The sequence below is a fragment of the Empidonax traillii genome, unplaced genomic scaffold, assembly GCF_003031625.1.
Source record: "Empidonax traillii isolate 1590-97213 ecotype Southwest subspecies unplaced genomic scaffold, ASM303162v1 scaffold207:size1520225, whole genome shotgun sequence".
In the NCBI taxonomy this organism is placed as follows: Eukaryota; Metazoa; Chordata; class Aves; order Passeriformes; family Tyrannidae; genus Empidonax; species Empidonax traillii.
The window spans coordinates 981,009-1,003,157 of record NW_020955400.1 but is presented as its reverse complement, the minus strand read 5'-3'; the positions used below and the strand labels follow the sequence as shown (position 1 = coordinate 1,003,157).

Here is a 22,149-nt window from a genome sequence, read left to right as displayed (position 1 = left end):
CAACTCAACATATTCCCTGATTCTGTGATATTGACTACCCCAAAGACTTGTCCCACAGTTTTCCCAGTGACTGAGGTGGGGTGGACTCGTCTTTTGTACCCTGGACTTCTGACTTTTAAAGGTGGGCATAACATTTTCTTTTTATTGCTGTTTATTTCTGTATTTCAAAATAAGATAAAACTTTACTGTATTTGCTACTAGGTTAACTCATTTTGTGAAACCAAAATCAGTGCCAAACACAACGAGAGAGTTTCACAATGTTTGTAAACTGCCAGAATACATGGCACCCATGGGGGTGCACTTCTCCTGCTTGTCCCATCAGAAGCTAAGGATCCTACCTTTTTACCCAGCACATCTGAATTATAACATTTGCAATACTTTAGACTTGCAATACTTTCAAGACCCCTCCAAAATGCACACATAAAAATTATATAATTCTGTATGTATTGTCAGTAAGATTAATAAACATGGGCTGCACTAGTCAGCTTTTCCTGCCTCTCGTGTCATCAGTTCCAGCTCCAGATCACAGAACCTCCTTGCTGATTTTGCTGGTGCTGTCAGTCTTTCACCAGGTCTATGAAGAGAAGATAATTGCTGCTTCACTCTGTCTTCGTGCTGAGAAGAGGGTTTTACATATTATGTGGTCTGGAAGGAAAATAAGATAAAAAAAAAAAAAGAAAAAAGAGGGATGGAAGATTTTAAAAAAGAGAATAAAATGTGTTTCCTCCCTTTCTCCTCTTTTGGCAGAAGAACCTGTGATGTCTAAGCTTTATACCCAGAGGCTGCATTTTAACCCCTGGTAAGTAGGTAACCTTTCTTAAACACCTTGCAGTGCAACGCTTCCTGCGAGAACGCTGCTCTGCTGCGCAATCCTGTGGCGAACTACATGAAGCCTGAGGACAAATGTGTGCCTACCTCTGCTGAAAAATGACCCTTCAGGAAACCTGTCACGAATAAACCCCGCCAAATTACAAAAGGGAGCTGCAGGAGGCAGGTGGGTGGCCCACCGCCGATCCCCAGCTTCCTCCAGCCCAGAGGGGGAGGGATCTTGGCAAGAAAATAAGTTGCAACCAGTTTTAAATTAAAATAGCGGGGGGGCGGGGGGGGGGTCTGCGCCTCACCCCGCTGGGATTCGAAACAGGGAGGGTGTGGCGGTGGCGCCAGGCCGGGCCCGGCGGCCCTTCCCGGTCCGGCCCGGCGGGGGCGCTGCGAGCCCGGCGTTCATGGGCAGAGCGCGGCGCCTCCGCCGGCCCGGGCAGCCCCGGCGGCGGGGGGAGAGCGGGGCCGGTACCTCCCGCCTGCCCGTCCCGCTTCCCGGGGGTTCGCCCCCGCCGGTAGTACAGCCCTGCGCCCCCCGCCCCGCGAAGGGCTCTGTGCCCCCCCGGAGGAGCCGGCGTCGCCGTCGGCCCGGCCGTCCTAAGGGCGCTGGGGGGCAGCTCCCGGGCCGTGCCCCCTGGGCGCGGTGCCTCTCCCTCACCGGAGGCATCAGGGACAGGCAAGCCCGCAGGAAAGCCTGCGGAGCGGCGGTGGCCCCGAGGCGCTGCCCGGCCAGGCTGCCGTGCCTCCGGCCGGCCCCACGCCGCCTCTCTGCGCCCCCGGATCGGGCAGGGCGGGCGAACGACGGCGGCAGAAACCGCGGGCTGCCGGCGGGGAAAGTTGGAAAGACGTCGGGGAGAGTCGGGGCAGGGGGCTGGAAGCGGGGCGGCGGGCGTGGAGGAGGAGCGGTGAGAAGCCGCACCGGGAGGAGCCGGAGGAGATCTGCGAGCGGTGCGTCAGGCGCCTCCGGGGTAGAGGGGAAGAACGAGCCGGGCGGGAAGCACAGCTCCTGGTACCGGTGGCAGGGAGGGGAGAGCTACGCCGGCATCCGGGGAAGGCGGGGGCAGCGCCGGTGACCTGCCGCGCATCGGCTCATCCGCCGCCGGAGGATGCACGGAGCGCTGGGCGCCCGCACGGACCCGCCGCCGCCGCTGCCTCCCCAGGGCAGCTGCGGGCAGCGCTGGGAGCGCCAGCGGGGATAGGGGAGCGCCGGGAAAGTTGTGCGGGCCAGGCATAGGGCTGCGTGCCCCGCGGAGGCAGGAGGGCATCGCCGGCATCAGCTCGGAGAAAGTGGGTTTGAAAAGCAGTTTCTGGTCTCGCTGCCGGCGAAGCGCATTTAACCATCATTCCGGGGATGAAGGGGAACTGGGAAAGTAACTCGGAAAAGTGACTGGGATTATTTTTTTTCTTTTTTGTTTTTTTTTTTTTTTCTTCCTAATCCGAAAAGACCCGTTTAAAAGGAAAGCAAAAGCCTCCGTGCGCCCGCTGCTGGGAGAGGCACGGGAGAGGAGGGCACTGCACACCGGCACCCTTGCCCGTGCTGGGCGAGGGTGCGGGATCCTACGCTCGGCTCTCCCCCAGCACGATCGTGTAACCAAAGCAGCTACTTATAGTAAACAGATTCATCATGAGACCGAGCTCAGGAAGGTGAGACAGAAGCAGAAACAGAAACTAACACTGAAAGGAAGAAAGGAAAAAAAAAAAAAAAAAAGACAGCGACTGCGAATTACTTCCAGAGAAAGTGGGTGGATGTTGTGCAGCAGCGACCTGGGATTTTAGGGGATGCACCCTTGCATTTTGCGTCCCTCTAGTCCGAGCCTTCCTTCTCCGGGGGCAGAAAGCGGCTGTACTTGGTAGTAACAAAACAGAAGGAGGAATAAGCAGGGGGATTTCGCTCAGCAGTGCTCGCAGTGTCCTACTGATCTGCTTCAAGGATTTTTTTTTTCTTTTCCTGTTGGATGTTGTTTTCTTGACCTTGATTTTGAGACGTCTTAGTTGCATCGCAGTTTTTGTGGTTTTATTTCCTTTGGCGAAAAGTGGAAAGGGGGAGGCTGGCTTCGGTGCTGAAAGTTGCAATCGTTATTATTTTGGAGCCAGCATGTGCACCAACATAGTCTACGAGTGGCTGAAGACCCTGCAGCTACACCAGTACGCGGAATCCTTCGTCGATAATGGCTACGACGACCTGGAGGTCTGCAAGCAGATCGGCGACCCGGACCTGGATGCCATCGGCGTGGCCGTGCCCCAACACAGGCGCCGAATCCACGAAGCCGTGCGGCGGCTGAAGGAGGCGGACGAGACGGCGGCGGGGCTGTACTTCACGCTGGAGCCGCAGCCACCGCCGCCGCCGCGGCCGGCGCCCCCCGCGGCCGGGCGCTGCCCCCGCCGGATGGGGGGCCCGGAGGAGCCCCGGCGAGGGGCGGCTCCCCCGGCCCGGCCAGGCGGACGGCGCGGGGGAGCCTGCGGCGAGGGGCTGATCGCCTACCCCAGGCTGAAGCTGAAGATCATGATACGGGACAAGCTCATCCGCGACGGCATCAACCTGAGTAAACCCCCCTACTCCAACAAGGTAAGAGGGTCCTCGCCGGCCGCCACCCCGGGAGGAGCCGTGGCTGCCGGGTCCGGTGGGGCAGCGGGGCCACTGGACGAATCCTGCCCCAGGCAGAGGCTGGAGATGCGGGGTCCGGCAGGGCCTGTGCCGTGCGCTGATGCTGAGTGCCTCTACTTGCGCCGGTGGCAATTCCGGAGGGAAACCTGGTAAGGCCTGAGCACCTGCAAGGTGTGAAGAGAAGTGGGGCCAACAAAGGCCAGATCCACCAACACTTCTTGGCATTGGTGGTATGGCATGGCACTGTGTTTTGGTTTTGCCTCCTTTTTTTTTTTTTTTCACTAAGTGGTTCGTTTAGTTTAGGTTGAGGTGGGAAGACAGAAATTGATGGGCTGGTCTTAATGGTTTGGGGAATTGTTTGATTGTTTTTGTTTTCTGTGAAACTTTTCTATTGTGTTTAAGAGGGATGGCTTCTCTCATCTTTTGCTAGCGGTCATATTTTAGTGTCAGTTTCTGTTGATGAAATGGCTCCTGAAGCAAGTGGTAGTATGGCTGGAGGAACAACTCCTCCTGTTGCCTGGATTTATTAACTGGAAGATTATAGTGACTGGTGAATGTCAAAACTTTTCATCAGCTGCTCCAGCACAGGTCAGTCAATCCTTAGTTGTTTCAGCACAGTCTGCTGAAAGACCGGAAAAGTGCGCATCTCAGAAGAGTACATTCTGTTTGATGAAACCTCAACGTTTACCTAATTCTTATTTTTTGAAAAGGTTAAAATGCAAGATTCATATGGTCTGGAAGTTAGAAATTGTTTTGTTGGAAATTTTTGGTAGATTTCCATCTGAAAACAGAATACGGAGTATAAATGGAATAATAGTATTAAATGAGTAACACCGTGAAGGAGAATATAATTTGTGAAACAAACTAAGATATTATAATGCATGGTGGTTTCAGAGTTCACAATGAAATGCTTCAAAGTAATTTGATAACTCAAATTGCCTGTATTTTCTTTAATGATTTGAAGTCTCATTTTTCAGAAAGACTGAGCAGTTGCAGTTGACCTTCAACTTGTGGGTACTTATTACCTCTAATAAGTTTATGTATATATGGAAACAAGCTATTGGGAGGGCTACAGCTCTGGGTTTACAGAAATGTGAGGAATTAAAATAGAGAATAAGTTATCTGCCATGGGGGACCTGGGTGTGGATAACATTGTGGAGGTGCGGATAATGAGACCATAAATTTCAGGATTCCAAATTTTTAACGTCTTGGTGATAGAGACCCATTAATCACTTCACAAGTACAGTACAGTTGTTTGATTTGAGATATTTATTTGTTCCCTTTTCCTGAAACTTGTCTGATGACATTGTCGGAGACATTGTGCCGAATTTAACATTCATGAACATCTAGTCTAGGTACAGCACCTTCCAAAATTTACTGTATCATTTTAAAGAGGTTTTTCTTCCCCCTCCCCTTTGGAATAATAACATAATTAGACCAAAATTACCATTACATGTCTGATATAAAAGAAATTCTATGGAAGTTTTGGCTTATTAGTGTAGCTGCACTGCATTACCTACCTCCACAGCTGCGTTTCACTCCTTCCTTTTGACTTTGTGTATGTTCTTAGTTACCAATTCCATCCTGCCAAGTGGACCCTCTACTTCTTCTCTGAGGTATTTTAAAGATATGTAGAAGTGGCACTTTGGGGCATGGTGTACTGGTGAACTTGGAAGTGCTGACTATGAGTTGGACTCCATGATCCTAAAAGTCTTTTCCAACTTAAATGATTCTATGATACTCTTCTACAGGAATTGTAAAATTTATAAGATGCCAGCATATGACATCAAGGCAATTCAAATTATTGGCATTGATTTCTTCTTTAGCCCACCTTATTTTAATTTGATTGGTCTGATAATAGTGTAAATTAACTGTAAGGGCAAGCCTGTGTTACACAGAAAGCATCACTCAGCTCTAATTAGTTTAAATTTAAATGCAATATTTTGAAAAGGGAAAGAGGAGCAAAGTTAACTTTCCTAGTTTGAATTCATGCTGTGGTGTCAGTGTATTTATTTTGGGGAACAAATCATACAACATCATTTTTTTACAATAACAGAAAAAACTTTCTGTATCTCCTCAGTGTGAATAACTTCACATTATAGCATGGTGTAAGAAACCATAAAACTGGCAAGGATTTGAGTTCGTGTTGCTCAATGTGTGTTATTCTGAGTGCCACCCTATAGTATAGCAATCCGTCTCCAAAATGGCTTGAAGTGAATAGCAAAAGATCATGTCACTGTACATTATTTATTGGATGTCTTTGACATACTGTATTCTTTCAATTGGAAAAGAGCCATATTATAACATATTATAAGCAAAAACAAACCTAAAAAAACAACAAAGTGAAACTATAGAAAACTGTGGCTGTAATTTAAGCATTATATTTTTAATATAGAAGATGTAGTGTACAGGCTTTTGCATGTAAAAGAAACTGGATGTATTCTCTGCAGTACACAGGATTAAAGAATCCACTTGAAATTTTGTCAAGTTTTTTAGCATCAGTTTATCGCACATCCTTGTCATGTAGGTATTCTGAAATGGGGCACTAGACCACTGACCTGTTTGACATTTATTTGCATTTCTTGTTCTGCTGAGCTGCAAACTAGCCTTCTACTTACCTCCATGGCTTACATGGAGAATACCATCTTCTTAATATCTATGAATGGAAATTATTATCTATAAAAGGAGGAGCATGCTGGTGTGTATGTGTATGTGTGTATACAAGCGTATATGCATTTCCCTTGTTCACTGAAGAATACTTCTTGTGCTCAGTTATGTACTTCTCAGGGAATTTTGGTGTTTTATTTTAATGCAAGTGCTGCTCCTCTGGCTTTTCTGGAGCCTTTTGCTAGCTGCCCGAGCTGTAGACGTGTCAAAAGATCAAAAATAAATATTGGATGTGGCTGTGGAGATGTTAAAAGCATCCATTTGCTGTCCTTCCTTTTTGCTGTAGTTTCAGATGAAGGATGAAACAACAGAGTGGGCAGAATAGAAAGATATTGGCAGAGTAAATTTTAGTTTTAACTTGGTTTGATTACAGTCAGCAGAATTGGCTAAAAACTACTTAGCAGAGCTTAATATAAATCCCTTAAAGACGTGCAAACTTAGAATGGAAACCATATGTGTGGGTGACTTCAGACACAGAGAATTATCATAAGCCATCTTGCTTATTTCCGTGGAGAATTAGAATGAGGCCTCACCTTCTCATATTGCATCTTATGTATTTTTCAGGTATAAACCAAGGGACATAACTGTAGCTGAGGAGAACTCTACAGAAGTCAGATTTTGTTCCATGTTGGTAACACTCCTTTATACTCAAAGCCTTCTGTTTTAGTTTGTCTACCAAGCTTACTGTTGCTGACTGGTAGCCTTAGAAGAAACTTCTTGTGAGGTGATGGGATTGAATGCCTTTGAAACAAGAACACATGGTCAGGTGAAACATCTTGTAATGTCAAAACATCTGACTGCTTAAAAAGATTGTAATTAAGATGGCTGTAATTCTGTCCTTAATTAGGAAGTTAATTATGCCCAGTGTAGAAACACTACTAATAGTCTTTTGCCACGTAGAAGTTTTGGGGGATAAATTGATGGCAGAAGGAAGCCAAAATGAGCAGCCCCACTGCCTTCCAGTGAAGACGAATGAAGAAGAATGCAGCACTGACCTGAACCAGCCAGATCAGAAAAGTATAGCCTTTAACTCCATATGACAACACTTCTTGCTTTGGTGGGCATATCCCAAAATGGATTACGTCCATGCTGTGTTTGAGTGGAAGTAAAGTCACTAAATGTCACTGTGGAGGACCAACTTTGTCAATATAAAGACAAGTAGGGTACCTTGTTGTGGAACATGCCAAGAGAAATTTAGTACTGTATTTATCTTGAATATAGATTAAGTGACATTTAATAGTTTACTGGAATTTCATTACTATTTCTAATTGAAATAAATGGCCTGACCTGTTTCTTGAGGAACTTTTTTCAATCTTTCATCTGCAGAGAATTGCAAGTACATTAAAAACATACATGCATTAAATCTCCCACACCAATTAAGATGATTTGCTTAGCCTCAGTAAAGTTATTCTCATGTTGATTTCAGTATTTATTAGGGAGAATAAAACTGTAGTGTGACATATGTACATGTACGTGACCTCATTGTCACTCACTGTGCTGTTCATGATTATCAGCATGCTTGGAAAACAAACACTAAAAATTCAGCTGCATTTGAGATCATAATCTCAAGAGTTCAAGCAGATGCAGAAGAGTAAAAAGTCAGATCCCAGGGAGTATCTGCTTAAACACCCGAACACATTTTTTTTAAGTTATGTGGTGATGATATAGCACAGATTTGTGGTTCTGATTAAGTCACTGTTTAATCCTTGCCACTAAAAAATGAGGAATATTTCACATAAGTTAAGTGTTAAGAGGTAAAGATGCCAGAAATGCTGCTTTGAAATACACTGGTTCAATCTGGGGCTGGATAATGTAATCAGCACTTTAAATATCTACAGAAGTGAATTCAGCAAATTAAAAATATTGTGCTTTGAAGAAATGGCAGCACTCACCTATACTAGAATTAAACATGAACCTTTTTCTAAAGACCTGGCTGCTTTAGAATAACTGCATCAACTCTGATTAGCAGAGCGTTCTCAAATATGCCTTGGGGAAAGCTGCCTATTGACAGAAGTACTAGTGCATTAAGTAGTAACAATATTTTCATGGCAATAAATTAGCAAAGCTACAGGCAATGTTCAGGATGTGAAAAGGTACTTTATATAAGATACCACTGAATTTGCCTTTGACTTTTAATTTTTTTCATTTAAAGACAACGTAGCACCTCATATATTTGGCAGCTGTTTCAAAGTCCTGGTTTATTAAGCTCACAGAAAACAAACTGGAAAAGATCTTCTTCCATCAGACCATTAAGGCAAAATGTTGGAGAATATGAATAACGCAGTACTATGTTGTATTTGCATTTGAATTGTTCCTGAATATTTTAAAGTGTATTCAGTCTCCTCTGGAAATGTTGAATGCAAATCTTCATGGGTTTCATTATCTCTCAGTTTTGAGGGGAGGGAGATCTCATTAGGGTATATTATATATGGAGTTCTGAGAGAGGATAATGTCAACTCCACAGCTTTCTTGCCCCCTTTCTATGATCTGAGCTCTGGTCATGGTGGTGGCTGGCAGAGGAGAAGGGGAGTGTGTAGCTTCCAGTTCCAAGGAGCTGTGCAGAACTGAGCCCTGCAAGGGGGATCCTTCCTGCATCCTCCAGAAGGCTCTAAGTTTAAGGGAAAAACTAAATTTACAGGTTCCTAGCAAAGGAAAAATGCCTGGCCTCTGGTAGTTCCTTGAAGGCTTTTTTCTTCCCCCAAAGGATGTAGTTCACTCAGCTCTATGGTGCAAAACCAAAATGAATTTTCCCACTATTAAGTGTACACATGTAGTGTGGGGTTTTGTGTAAATAGTGGACCTCAACAGGGACACCACCAGCAGTGTGACGAAAGTCTGACTACCAGTTTCACTTCTGCACACTGATACCCTGTCTTGTTTTAAAAAAGTTTGGTGATCATAAGCCTTTCTGAAAAGAAGACACATTTTAAGGAAAATACTTCTGTTGATACCGCCACCCCCAGAGCTTCTGTCTCTACCATATGTAGGATGATGAAGCCCATACACACAACTATGTTAAGGAATACCAAAGAAACCAAGATAATTTTTCACGAAAGAAGGAATTGTGTGAACACTGTTTCTAGTTTTGCTTATGACCAATATCCCTATCTCACGTTTTCTGTAATATATAGGGCTTCTGTGTCCCTGATTTAAAATGTGGAATTGAAGAATTTGTCCAAAGTCATGAAAAATTTTAGACAGATGAAGCACTGGAACAGTGTCCTTGTCCCTTCCCTTAGGATTAAGAATAAACTTCTTTATTTGTAAGTAACAGAAAAGGGGTCAAGGAATAACTGGTGACTCAGCTATATGGCAATTAGTTATGCCTGTGTGTTAGTTGTACCCTGTGTGCATATGTCATCATGAAGGGTCCCTATCCACTAAGATACATAGATCCATGTGTATAATTTGAAACATACTAACAGTCATTATGGAATTTTTGAAAAGTGCAGCAGAGGGTTTTGACTTGACAGAAATATTGTTATTTTATATTAGGAATAAATTTATTATATCCCTTACAGAAGCTCACTTACTGGTTTGAGACTCTTTGAGAACAGAAGAGGACGGAATGTGTTAAAGCTAGATTGTATGTTCAACTTTTAAATTCCTTGCTTTGTCAGTTTGAATGAGCCCCTCTGCTTAGTGTTTGACAAAGCTATCTGTTCAATCTCTTTGTCTGGGCTAATATGACATCTCATATTGATGTGCTTATCTTGACAAATGTGGTGGTTTGAACACCCTGCAGGAATTGTCTCTTATTAAAAGAGCACAGCATCACTATGTTTAGCACTGCCATGTTATTTTGGGAATGGCTGTGCAGCAGAAAAGGGAGAATTGGTGAACCTTCCCTGACACTGGCAGTCTGCAAGCCAAGCTGCCCCAAAACTATCTCCAGTGACTCATGCAGCCTCTTCAGTTTGCTACTTGTAGATAGTAAAAAAACTTTTCTTATGATTTTGCAAAACAAAAGAGAAGTGGCGTGTCACATGAAACACAAGTAGAAGGGCCTTCAAATAGTATCTCATCCTCATTCTCACAAACTCAGCAGGATGGGAATGACAGTGATTCATGTCTCTCATGGGAGCCTTGCTCTTCCAGTTGGTCTCATTCCCAGTGAAGTCAGTGGGGGTTTTGCTAGTGATTTCATTTGATGCTGGGTTTGGTGTGAAGTGTTCAAATTTAAATCAACTAACAAGCATAGCCTTACTGACTATAACTGTTGTGGTGGGTGAGAACAGGACTATATCAGATGAAAATAGTAAGTACAGCAGTAGCATGAAAAAAAATCGGAACTTTTCAGGGCTTTAAATATCACCCTTAACAGCTTGAACAGCAGTGAGGAAGACTTCTGATCATAGATCTTACAGGTCTGTGCTAGAATAAATGTTTTGTACATATTCCCTGAAATCTCCACTAATATATATTGCCTGGCATTAAATTGTTTACAGCTGTCATCTCACTAACTTAAAATTGGGGAGAAATGTCAATAATATATAGCAAATAAAGCTTACAACCAGGTACAAATGTATGTCTTCCAAAGGTTTATTTTTTTCCGCAGAAGAATTGCATTGGTTTTGAGGAAACACACCCTGAAGCAGAAACATGGTGTTATCATTGCATATGATGTCAATCGAAAGTTTATGGGGAAATTAAATCCAGTTCTGATGTCTGTGCCTCAAAAACCACACAGTAACTTTGTCGTGGTTAAGAAAAGAGTTAAAAAGCTAGGGAAAAAGCCTTGATTTTCAGTCAGGGACTAAGGAAAGCTTGCACTGTTTTTTTTTCCCAGAGTTAGTTAAGTGTCCACTTGGCCATGCTTTCACATGCATGGAAGGAACTATTTTGATTAGCAGAAAAAGGCATTGAGAACTTAAGTGACTGAGAGCTGGAGCTAGACTGTTCATGCTGTGAAGAAGGCCAAAAGCCAGTATAAACCAAAGACTAAATAAGTTAATACTCTGTAGAGGAAAAAACCCAAACAACTTCCAAACAAAACTAAGAGCATGTGCCATTTTTTGCATCAGTTCCCTTGGTTTGTGGAGAGGAGTTTGCTGGAAGTGACTCCTCTGCACTAGCAAGCTCCTGTCCCTTGGGCTCCACACCTCCCAGCACTGCTGTCCCAGACCTACCTAGTCCCTGACTTCTCCTAAATCATCTCCCCTAAGTCTGCCTCAAGGCAAACTGTGTTATTCCTTAAGAACAATCTCTTTCTTACCCAAGAATACATATTTTTCTTTTGGTCTCCCTAACCTTTTTTTTCTCCCAATCTGCATTCTGTGTGAGTTTCATTCCACCTCTCTCTCTTGCTGCCCCAGTGTCTCAGACTATTTGGATCCTTCTCTCTTCTCCCCCACGTTCTGATGAGAAGAGAAACTTTCTCTTCCACTCAGGAGAGTGGGGCAATCATTTCTCTCCCATTTGTGCTCCCTGTTCCCAGCCGCTTTCCCACAGACCAACACAGATGGCTGAGCCCAGATTGTTCTCATAAAACTAAAGCTCTAAACTTTGATCTTAAAAAATTTCAACGTTAAAACTGCCCCAAGCAGCAGTTATCCGAAGTCCCTCCAACCCCAGTTCTGTGGCAGAAAGAAGGCATCCATCTAGGAAGAGGAGGATGCATAATAGTGTTTGAACATATGTATGGACTGACTTGGTCTTTTTTGAAGCAAAACTCAATGTATTGTTAAAAAAATAAGTTGTAACCTCGATGCAAAATGCGTTAAATGCAGAAATTTTGAAAGGTTTCTTTTTTGCATATTTTTTTAGTGCTAATTATGTTTTCATGATAATTGCTTGTAACTGCAGCATCTCTGAATTCTTGTCCAGTTGTTTATTGTTCGCCAAAATGTTTTTCTTCAACTTTTATTTAGACTTGTTCTAGTAATAATTGCTTGTGTTGTACTGCATTGAGAGCTTTTGTATAAATGTATCTCTGACCTTTTGTTTACCTTGTAGTTAAGGTTTCCCCCTAAATATCCAGGTATTAGTTTAGCAGAGGATTTTCCACAGTTAGGGAATGAAAAGTACCAGAATAAAGAATCATCAAGGAATCAAATTTAGGTTGAGAAAGTCTATCATATATATTAATGTGCTGGTTCCTTAGCTAAAAACTTCAATCTCAAGATAAAAACAAATGACTGTTTCAGCCTCTGAGTCTCCATTCTCTCTTATATGAAGGGGATCTCATTTTAAAATGCTAACCTGAAGCAACTAAGAGTGGAAATTAATTAACTGTTGAAATTACTAACAAAGAAGATTTGTTCATTTTAAGTTGTTAACATTTAAAAGAGGAGAAAACAAAAAATAAGGAAATATGCCAAACTGTATGTAATAAGACATCTGGAAAAAGAGTCATTTTGTTGTCACCTGATGTTTTCGTGTGAAGAAAACTTCCTTAACTTTCCTATGATAACTTGTAAATAGGGTTTTGCCAAGTGGCTGTTTCAGAGAGAGGATTTTCACATACACTTGGTATTTACAGTGTTAAAAATAATGCTCTGTAGTTTGTGAAGTAGGAGCAACAGGAAGCTTGACAAGAATACCACTAGCTGGTTTCTGTCCAGCTCTAAAAATTACATGCAGTAGGGACATACTTCATGCAGCCAGTGACTAGGAGTAATAAAATCTGTGTGTGTCCTTGCCAGTAATGTCAAAACCAAATAAAACAAAAACCCCAGTAACTAATTTTTTTATCTCTCTAAGAAGTAACGTTAGTATCCCTAGCAAAGGTTAAGGCAAAATTCTTCAAAAAGGTTAACGTTATTTCTCAGGCTTGTGGTTTAAAAATTCAAGTGTTTGAAGCAACGTTGAAAAATTCTCCTTTCAGTGGTACTTTAATCTTAATTCCCCAGGAAAATTGTTTTATTCTCTTTGATAGAAAGGTATGTATGTGCCGCCAGGTGAAAGGAACTAACTTAATTGCTATCAGGCAGCAATGGAAACCAGCTCAGCCAGGCTTGCTTCTGGCTGGTGCTCCCAGGCTGGTGGCCTGAGTGCTCATTTATTTCTATAAATATGAGTAGCACTGCAGAGGATTCGACCATTTTGGGGTATTTTTCCAAGGGAGTTTTGTCTGCAATGATCCTTACCATAGGTAAGTTTTACGCATATCATTGAAAGCAGAGATTATCATAATAAGAGGCAGTCTGAACCTTGGAAGATGCTACCAATACTGTAGCAAGTATGTGTTAGTTTGGGTGTTGTGCTTTTTATAAAATATTATATCACTAATGAAATTGGATGGGTTTCCTATGAGCCTTCAGTAGCGGGTGTTAATTCACCTCTATAAGAATTTGTAAACAATTGAGGTATTTCCCTAAGGAATTATTTCATCACAGAGCTGGAAACATACTTAAAAGAGAATTTATATTCTAAATTTATGTATATTAAAAGAACTGCTTATGCAGGCACTGGATTCATTAAGTTAATTCCTATGGTATCTAACAGGAAATAAACTGTTGCAGTACCTCCTTTCTCTCTGTGAGTAGGATGAGATTGGGTTTGGAAGGACCAGGAGTTTGTCTAAGAGAACTAATTGTTTTCGGAGAACTTGTTTTATAGACCTTTCAGTGAATGAAATTGATGTAATAGTTAATATTATTGATCTCATTTTGGAAAATAAAGTAGAAATTCCTCTGTGCCTAAGACAATTCTTCCTACAAGGATAAGGAAATGAGCATCATCTTCTTAGTAAGAAGTAGCAGCTTTGTACTTACAATGAATATGAATTATATTCAAGGGGAAGATATTGAAGGAATTGCAAGAGCTTATTTTTCATCTCCTTACCTGTCTTGTCATATTTACTATGGAAAAATATCTTTCTCTAATTTGAATATGCCATACAATTAGACTAAAGCAATTTGATCTTTTTACTTAGCATACCCTAGATTTGCAATCTTCTTTTTCTGTTGTTGTTTCCCCCTATAGTTTGTGCAGTATGAATATATACTCCATATACTTGATAGTTTTCAATTCATAAGTGTCTAATTTTGAGTTTTCAAGATGTGTTATTTTTAACTGAAGTAGAGCATTGTTTTTCCTTCAAATCAATCATGGCATTTAAATTCTCTTCTGAACTTTTAGAGTTCATGTCTTAAAAATGACTTTCAGAATGACTCAGCTGTTTTCGCTAACACCTTGCTGCTTTAAACAGCTGCTCCCAGAACTTCTCTCTCCTCTTTGGTAGGTTTTTTCCTGTTGCCCTTTCTTTTTTTTTTTTCTTCCTCCTTCTCCTCATTATTTGCTGATACATTGTTTTACTTCTCGGGCTCCTGCTGACAAAAGATCAAAAATTCCATTCTACATGGCATTGCTTTTGACCAGTCCTCTGTGTGTTTGTCTTGCAAAGTGTTCCGTTAACAAACAAACAAACAAATCTCAAATAACTATTCAGGTAACTATTAGCAATTATGTATATCTCATGGACAAGGATTTTGCTAGATGAGAAACATTTATGGTTTTAATAGTACGTGGTTAAGGGGCATGTATGAATATTGAAAAGAATCACAAAAATCCCTAGAACTGAAACATAAACAGACTGCACAACTGAATTTTTGTCTTTGTGTACTTTCCTGTGATCTGCTTACTAGTTGCTGGAAAATGAGACATACACAATATGTAATTGTATGTTGGTCGATAGAAAAGTTCTGCAGTTCAAGTGGCAAGTGTTGTCAGTTGTCTTTTCTATAGCGGGATTTTCAAATTATAAGCATGATTAAAATAGATTCTGCCAGGTATGTAGTCTGTGACCCATTACCCTCTATCATGTAAAACACTGGAAATTTTGCTATTGATTTTGTTGGGAACGGACTGAGGTTTCTGCTAGGAACCTACAATTCTGCTTTCAAAGTACTAAATAAAAAAAATACAACTATTATAATATCTGACTGAAACCGTGCCTAGATTTAAATGACTTTTAAAACATAGTTTTATTAGCTGCTATTTTCATGAGCTGGTAAAGTCCTTTCTCTTTGAAATGAGCTGCTGAGATTGTAGGTGCTCCTCCACCCCACTTAATGTTGTCAGCCAAATACCATTAAATAAATCCGGACTTCTTTTTTTTCTTAGTTTTATTTCTTGCTTGCTTGCTTCTCTCTTTCTCTCTCTCACACATACACCTTTTATATTTGCAGTTTGGAGGCTCGTAAGTTCTATATATACCAATATATACCCCTTTCAAGAGGATTTTCAGCCTATTTAAGAAGAGTACTCCTACATTTTAATTATTGGTGCCTTACTAGACTTAAACTGGGAGGAGCAAAACTTGAAAAGGTGGTATGAGCTGTAGTAAAGATGTATCAAGAGAAAGAGGTTTTTACAGTGTGATGGGAATTATATGCCCCAGGGAGGAGATCACTGTGGTGAAAAGGTAGGATTTGTTTCAAGATTGGTTTGCTTATGTGTCTGGTCAGTCCTAAAGGTGGAAATTTTGGAGACATTGTAACTAATTTCCTATTCTTTTTTAATTAAGATCATGTATTCAGAGGAGTTGTTGGCTCTCTGCCCTTATGCTCCCTTTCTTCTTCAGAATCTATGGTTTCTGCTCCCTTTCCTGAGAAACACACACATGTTTAGACCTGCTAGCCCACTGCTTATGCCCACGTAGACCATTTTGTCAGCCTGGACAAAAAAAAGCCTGTAATCATAAGTTAATAAGATTCTAGTGGTGTTTTCTTTCTATATTCCCAAAACAGTGGGAACCTTGGTTTTCCAAGTACTATCAGTTATCTTTTAAATACAAGAAAACGTTGGAGAAGAGAAGCTTTTTTTTTTTTTTTTCATAGGTTCATGTTTAAGTCATGGCTCTGGATGTTGTTTAGACAGCTTGAAGCTGAAGAATATGTTTAGAAAAAGACGCTTGCAGTTTTATGTAAGCTGCTTTTTTCCCTGTACAAATAAGTGATAGTGCTGCATGGAACTATGTATCTCTAAAGAGCAGAAAAAAATGTGAAATTGGTGCAGCCATTTTCCGTGTGTTCTCTTTCTATATATCTAGGGTTTGACCAAATGGATATTGCCAAAGTTGCAAACAAAATTCTGTTTATGTGACATCAGATCCACACAGGGAGTTAAATGTCCTTCTACTGTTTGGCTAATTGGTAGCACCAAACCCTTGTAGTTTTTGTGACTGTAATACTTGTCCGATACCTTTGAGTAGAGGTGACACAGTGGTAAATATTTTCTTCAAGTGTAAGATGGATTCTGAAACTACTGATTGACAAGCAGTTTATAACTTTGTAGAGATTGTGTTACTGGTGATCTTAAACTTGGCTATTACTCATTTTACAACACTGAGCTGTCCTTGTTGCTTGAAGTTTTTACTAGTATCTTACCTAAATCGTCTATGTAACATTCTTAGCTTGTTACTTCTAGCCATTTCTGCCCGTCATGGAGAGTAGAAGTTTTTGTCTTTTTCTTGGTGGCAAGCTTTAGCTGTCCAAGGCTGTTACTAAGTCCTACCTAAATGTCTCTACTAAAATAAAGAGGATGGTTCATTAATCCTCCTTTTAGGTTACACTTGCTAGGCCAATTCTCATTTTTTAAAGTTGAATCCCTCCCTTATTGGACTGAAGGGCTTTGGGCATGCTATCCTAGTGGAGGCCTTGCTGATGTTGAGCAGAACATGTTACTTTGCAATTGATAATTTGGTTTGGTTATCCCCCATATGGCTTTTTACCCTTTTCTGATGTTCTGATACTGCTGACTCATGCCTTGGATCCACAGGTGGCCCTGAGACCTTTGGTAGCAGAGCAAGCCATTTATTTCTCATTATTGGTGAAATGCAGTGATCTGTGGTCAGGTATACTTTTCTTGCTGTAGTCCCCAATGAACAACATCACTGTATTTACCAGGGTCTCCCTTCACTTTAAGACCATTTGGAAATCTAAGCCTGTTACTCTGTACGCTAATGCTCCAACCATTTGAATGTGGCCCACTGATATGAAAAAAACACTGATATGAAAAAAATCGTTCTCTGTTTCTCTATCCAAATCCCTACTAAAAACAGTGATTATTGCTATACTGAAGACAGCCCCCTGGAAAAATTCGCTTGATCCCTTTTCAAATTTTGGCATAGGTAGTTTGTAAATATGTTTTTGTTGTGTTTTGTACTCATTTGATATTTTCATTTATGCTGTGCTTCCTTAGTTTGCTAATACAAATGTCTCATGAAACAACATCAAAAGATGTAACAAGGTTAAGATTTTTGGCATCTGCTTATTTCCTTTTCTTCCTGGCAGCTTGTTGTCTGGTATACAAAGAGATTAGGTTGATTTGATGTAATTAATTCTTGACTAGTCTGTGTTGATTGTTAAATTTTATCTTGTCACTTTTTGATTAATGAAACAAAATCAATTTTATGTGGGAGGATCAAAAAAGTTTTCCCTATACAGCATAAAAATCTTGTTTCAACAAATACACAGTTGTTTCATCCTGGTGGTGTCTTCCCTTACCCAAAAAAGTAACTGCTCTTGGTCACTTATGCCACCAGTTTTGGGCAAGGGCAGCATTCTTGCTACACAGCAGACCATTTCCTTGCACGCAGTGTAGATTCACCCACCATGCTGCCATTCTAGCTGTGATCATAAACCTAGCCTCATAGATGAACTCCTTTGCTGGAGTTTTGGAGTCTTCAATGGTCTAGGTTGTGTCAGCTGCCTATTTTGCCAGTCCAGTACAGCCCATTAGCAGAGATGACCCCTCAAGCTGGATGTGGAGGTGCTAATGCCTCCCCTAGGGCAGTTATCACAGCTGATCAGCAGATCTTCCAGTTAATGCAGTGGGAACCCATTTAGTGTCTTTAAACATGGTCGACATTATCATCCTAATGGACTGAATAAGTTTTGGTTCACAAATGCTGATCTTAATGAGCAACAAATGCCCCCTGAATGACAAGGGGGCAAGGTGCATCATACTGGTGATTATCCTTAATTACTGAACCACAGTCATCTGATTATATGAAGTTTGCCATTTTCAACAGTTTATGTTTAAATAGCCAAAAGCGTTCTTAAATAATGCTGATGTTACCCACTTTCAGCACACAGTTCTTGAAAACAAACAGTTCAATATATTGCTTTTAGGAAAAAAATTTTGCAGTTTCTCCTAGCCTGGAGCTTTGGGAAAATTAGGAAATCACTTAGAGGAAGTAATAAATCAGTGTAAAGGGATTTTTAGATTAAAGAATACTTCTTCAACCATGACTGTGGCTCATAATAGGATGTTATAGTCTGGTCATGTAGAAATTACCGTATTAAAATTGATGGGGGGCAGGAGGGATAGGGAGGGTGAGAGGAGGAAAGGGCAAAGTGTACTTTTTACCTTGTTCTGCTCCAATTCTATCCCTGGAGGTTCTGCAGGATGGATCTGCAGATTGTCCCTTATTAATTTTTTTGCAGTTTGATTTAGGAAAACCTCACCAGAATAAAAGAAATTGTTACTTACACTAGAATAAAGTGGTGACCAGTGGAAACAGACAATGACAGCAGTATATAGATGTGGAAGAATCTTTCTGACTTAGCCAACTTGTTTATTCCTGTCAGTCATCCTAATAGAAGCACTTCAAGATCCCCAAAACTGCGTTTTTCATTTTTTCTTTTAGTTTTAAATAGAAAATGTCTTCTAATTTTCAACCCACATTTATTACTGATTTTTTCTTCCTCTTAAAAAAAAAAAAATAGTGATGACTTTTACTTTAAGTAGTTCATTGTGTAAAAAGAACAACCCTGACAGTGCCCTGCGCGTAATCTCCAACATGGATGTATGTCCTTGCATGCAGAGATGAATTGCAACCATAGTCCCCATTTATAGGATAGCCCAGATTCACAGTCTGATGAGAACAGGCATATCTCTTCAATGTCTTCATTCTGAAAGCTGAAACAGGGAAAGCTCTTCAGTCTCTCCTTGTAAACTGGGATGTTCAAATCCTCCAAATCTGTGAACATCCTGATATCCCTTTTCTGTACCCATCTGAGTTTGAAAGTGGATTTATTCCAGATGAATTTTTAATCTGGTGCTCAATGAGATGTCTAGCTAACATACACTTTCATATCTCTAGAAACAATAAGTCTTTTCCTGTTATGAGATACTTAATTTTTCTAATTTCCTTTCCACCCCTCCTGAAAAGCATACATTTCTAGAAGCCAATTTTCTTGTTATTACTGAGGAAGTGCAGTGCTCAAGTAGTGTGTGGGAACTTTCTTTTTTTTTTTTTTTCCCTTTCCTTTTTAAGGTCATATACAGTGTTTTACCACTCTGTGGAATGTTCTTGGACAGTGCTATATGTGTTAAGTCATACCAGGTGCTATAAGCTGTGTCTTCAGGTTTTTAATTACAGGTCAAAACTGCGTGTATACCACTCCTGTCCTTTTCAGGTTTTGCTTACAGCATTTGGACCATTTTTTTTTTTCTTTAATTGGCAAGTATGATAGCCACATGTATTACATAAACAATCAGGGGTGCCAAATCTGATCCTTGACATTTTAAATTTTTTATTTACGTATCCCAAAGCAACTGCTTCTGTCCCTGCCACTACTACTTTCTTATAAATGTTAGTAAAGGTTTTTAAAGTCAATTTTGCAAGGCAGCAATTCTTGGCAACAAAATAATTTTGAACACTACTAAGGAAATTTATGGATTTCAATTACAGCTTGTAGTGTATCATAATTCTAGTTTTATACCCTGTGCAGTTCAGTGTTTTGGATTTTTAATGGGTATAGAGCAGTAATCATAAAAGTGATTCAAAATGCACCCAGTAATTACAGAGATTTGCTGTTGCTTTTGCATTAAAATGATGATGATTTACAATCAACAAAATTGCAGTCTGTGGTTTTACTTCAGATATTCATGCTATTACACTGCTTATTAGTTATGGTCAGTGATTTAGAGTTTAAGAGCTACACGTTAGAAAGCTGTAAAATTAGTTATTCATTATTAGTTAATAGATGATAACAGTAAATTTAAAAGAGACTTTATATTAGTTATAATCTTCTATATTAAAGAATTCATATGTAGTGCTTTATATATGCTTTTGTTGCTCAAAATTAACTACAACTAAAATGAATAAGTTGGACTACAACAGTCAGAGTTGTACATATATATATATAAATATATATTTTTTTTCCCTCTTAGTTTCTATTGGTCTAAAACTTTTAAGGTTAGCTGCAAGACTCATTTCTGTCTAGCAAGTAATGTAAGTAAATTCTTTTCTTCACCCCTTCCAACACACCAAATGCATATCTAGGTATATATGAGTTATTGAAAAGGTAGCTAGCATACTGAAATTCTGAGCACTTAAAATGATACAGAAAGAAGGAAGACCTATTTTACCTGCACATTATTTTTAAATTCCTCTGGAATAAGGTAAGAATATGAAGGAGTTTTGCTCGCATTTCTTCTTTTTGTCCATTTTCTCAATTTCCTGAATATTTTCTCCTTTTTTTTACCTTCATGCACCAAAACTCAGGGAGAATAGACAACTAATGCAAGTAGTATTGCTTGAAGGGAGCCTGCAAGAAAGATGGAGAGAGACTATTTACAAGAGCATGTGGTGACAAGACAAGGTGGAATGGTTTCAAAATGAAACCAGGGTAGGTTTAGATTAGATACTAGGAATAAATTCTTTACAGTGAGGGTGGTAAGGCACTGGAGCAGGATGCCCAATCCCTGGAAGTGTTCCAGGGTAGGTTGAATGGATCTCTGAGCAACCTGGTCTAGTGAAAGGTGTCCCTGCCCATGCCATGGGGTTTGGAATGATATTATGCTTCCAAGCCGAGCCATTCAATGATTTTATGATTCTGAGTTGGGCTTTGTAGCTGGGAACTCAAAGAGTTAAAGCTATTATAACAATAACGTTTTTCCTTATACATTCTCATACTTTAGCATAAACAGCTCTTTCCCCTTATAAAACCTGGATTTTAAGTAAGATAAGATAGTGATCAGGTACATTAGCAGTCAAGTCACGATTTAAAGTGTAGTGGTGTAGTTACTGATTATATACCTGTTAGTTAGAAATACTGACTGAAAAACTCAAAACTAGAGAAGTTTCTGAACTATTGGATGACATTGGTTTGTTTCTTCAAGCTCTCTCTTGGGTCTCTATTATTGTTGACTAGTAGCGTTACTGGAAGAAACTTAGTGTTTTATTTTAGCTTGTGTTTTGTGTTAAACTTACCTGACTAAGGTTTCAATCCCTGTCTTGCATTAACAAGTATTCATATCACTGATGCAAAATATTCTGAAGTGCTTGTCTTTAGGTCTCCTTGTTAAAATTCTGCATCAGAAAATGGGTTTTGAAATGTGGCAGGGATCACCTCAGTACTGGTTGCTTTGGGTTTTGTGCACTCTGGCAGATTCTTTCCAGCATGGTACCTTGTTTAGGTGGTTATGATGGTGTGGAACAGGGCGCATTGGAAATTAAAAATAGCAAGATGTTATTTTTTCCTGGTTAAGGACTTGTAGAAGCAAGCAGGAGAGGTGGAACCCAAACTCTCACCTGAAAAAAGAATTTCTTCACCATGGTATATTTAGGTCTAGAGATTGTTGGATATTTTTTTGGTTAAAATTAAGCATCGGAAATATTTCATTTGGATTCATTCATGTTGAGTGAATTTTGGGTTCTGATGACACTTGGCCCAGGCTCCTTGCAGAATCTCTCTGGTCTGTAAAGCCTCATCTGTTCACTTCTCAACTGCTTCCTCACTCAGTTACCTGAGAATCCCTAACTGGTATCTGTCCCTAGTTTTTGCAGCTGATCTCTCATACGCTTGTGAAGCCCAGGTGGGTTTTTGTGCTATAACCACTGTGCCAGAAATTGTCAGGGTGAGGAGGATTTTACCTGGGAGCAAAATATCATGCCTATCTATCCCCTCATAGCTGCTCGGTGAGGTTGCATTCTCTCATGACTGAAGATGCCTTTTGCCAAATTAGATTTTAACTACTGCACTTTCACTGCATTAGCTGAAGTAGTCTGTATTAGAATTAGGCCCTCCTTTTATAAGCAGTTTAAACTAGTTGTGTTTAAACAAACAAACAAACTCCCCAAACCAACCTTTTTTTTTTTTTTT

At 40.5% G+C, this 22,149-nt stretch overlaps 1 protein-coding gene across 8 annotated transcripts in view; it reads left to right on the top strand.

Moving 5' to 3' along the window:
• Positions 1 to 2,005: 2,005 nt before the first annotated feature.
• SASH1 (SAM and SH3 domain containing 1) overlaps positions 2,006 to 22,149 on the top strand; it is a 524,421-nt gene continuing 504,277 nt past the window's right edge. For 3 of the 8 annotated variants that reach the window (XM_027887363.1, XM_027887362.1, XM_027887361.1), the window contains exon 1: positions 2,010 to 3,385. In XM_027887363.1, coding sequence (XP_027743164.1) covers positions 2,915 to 3,385 — 471 coding nt within the window. In that variant the 5' untranslated portion in view covers positions 2,010 to 2,914. Of the gene's footprint in view, positions 3,386 to 22,149 lie in introns of all 8 variants that reach the window. The other 5 variants (XM_027887354.1, XM_027887352.1, XM_027887355.1 and 2 more) reach the window with 3 other exon arrangements.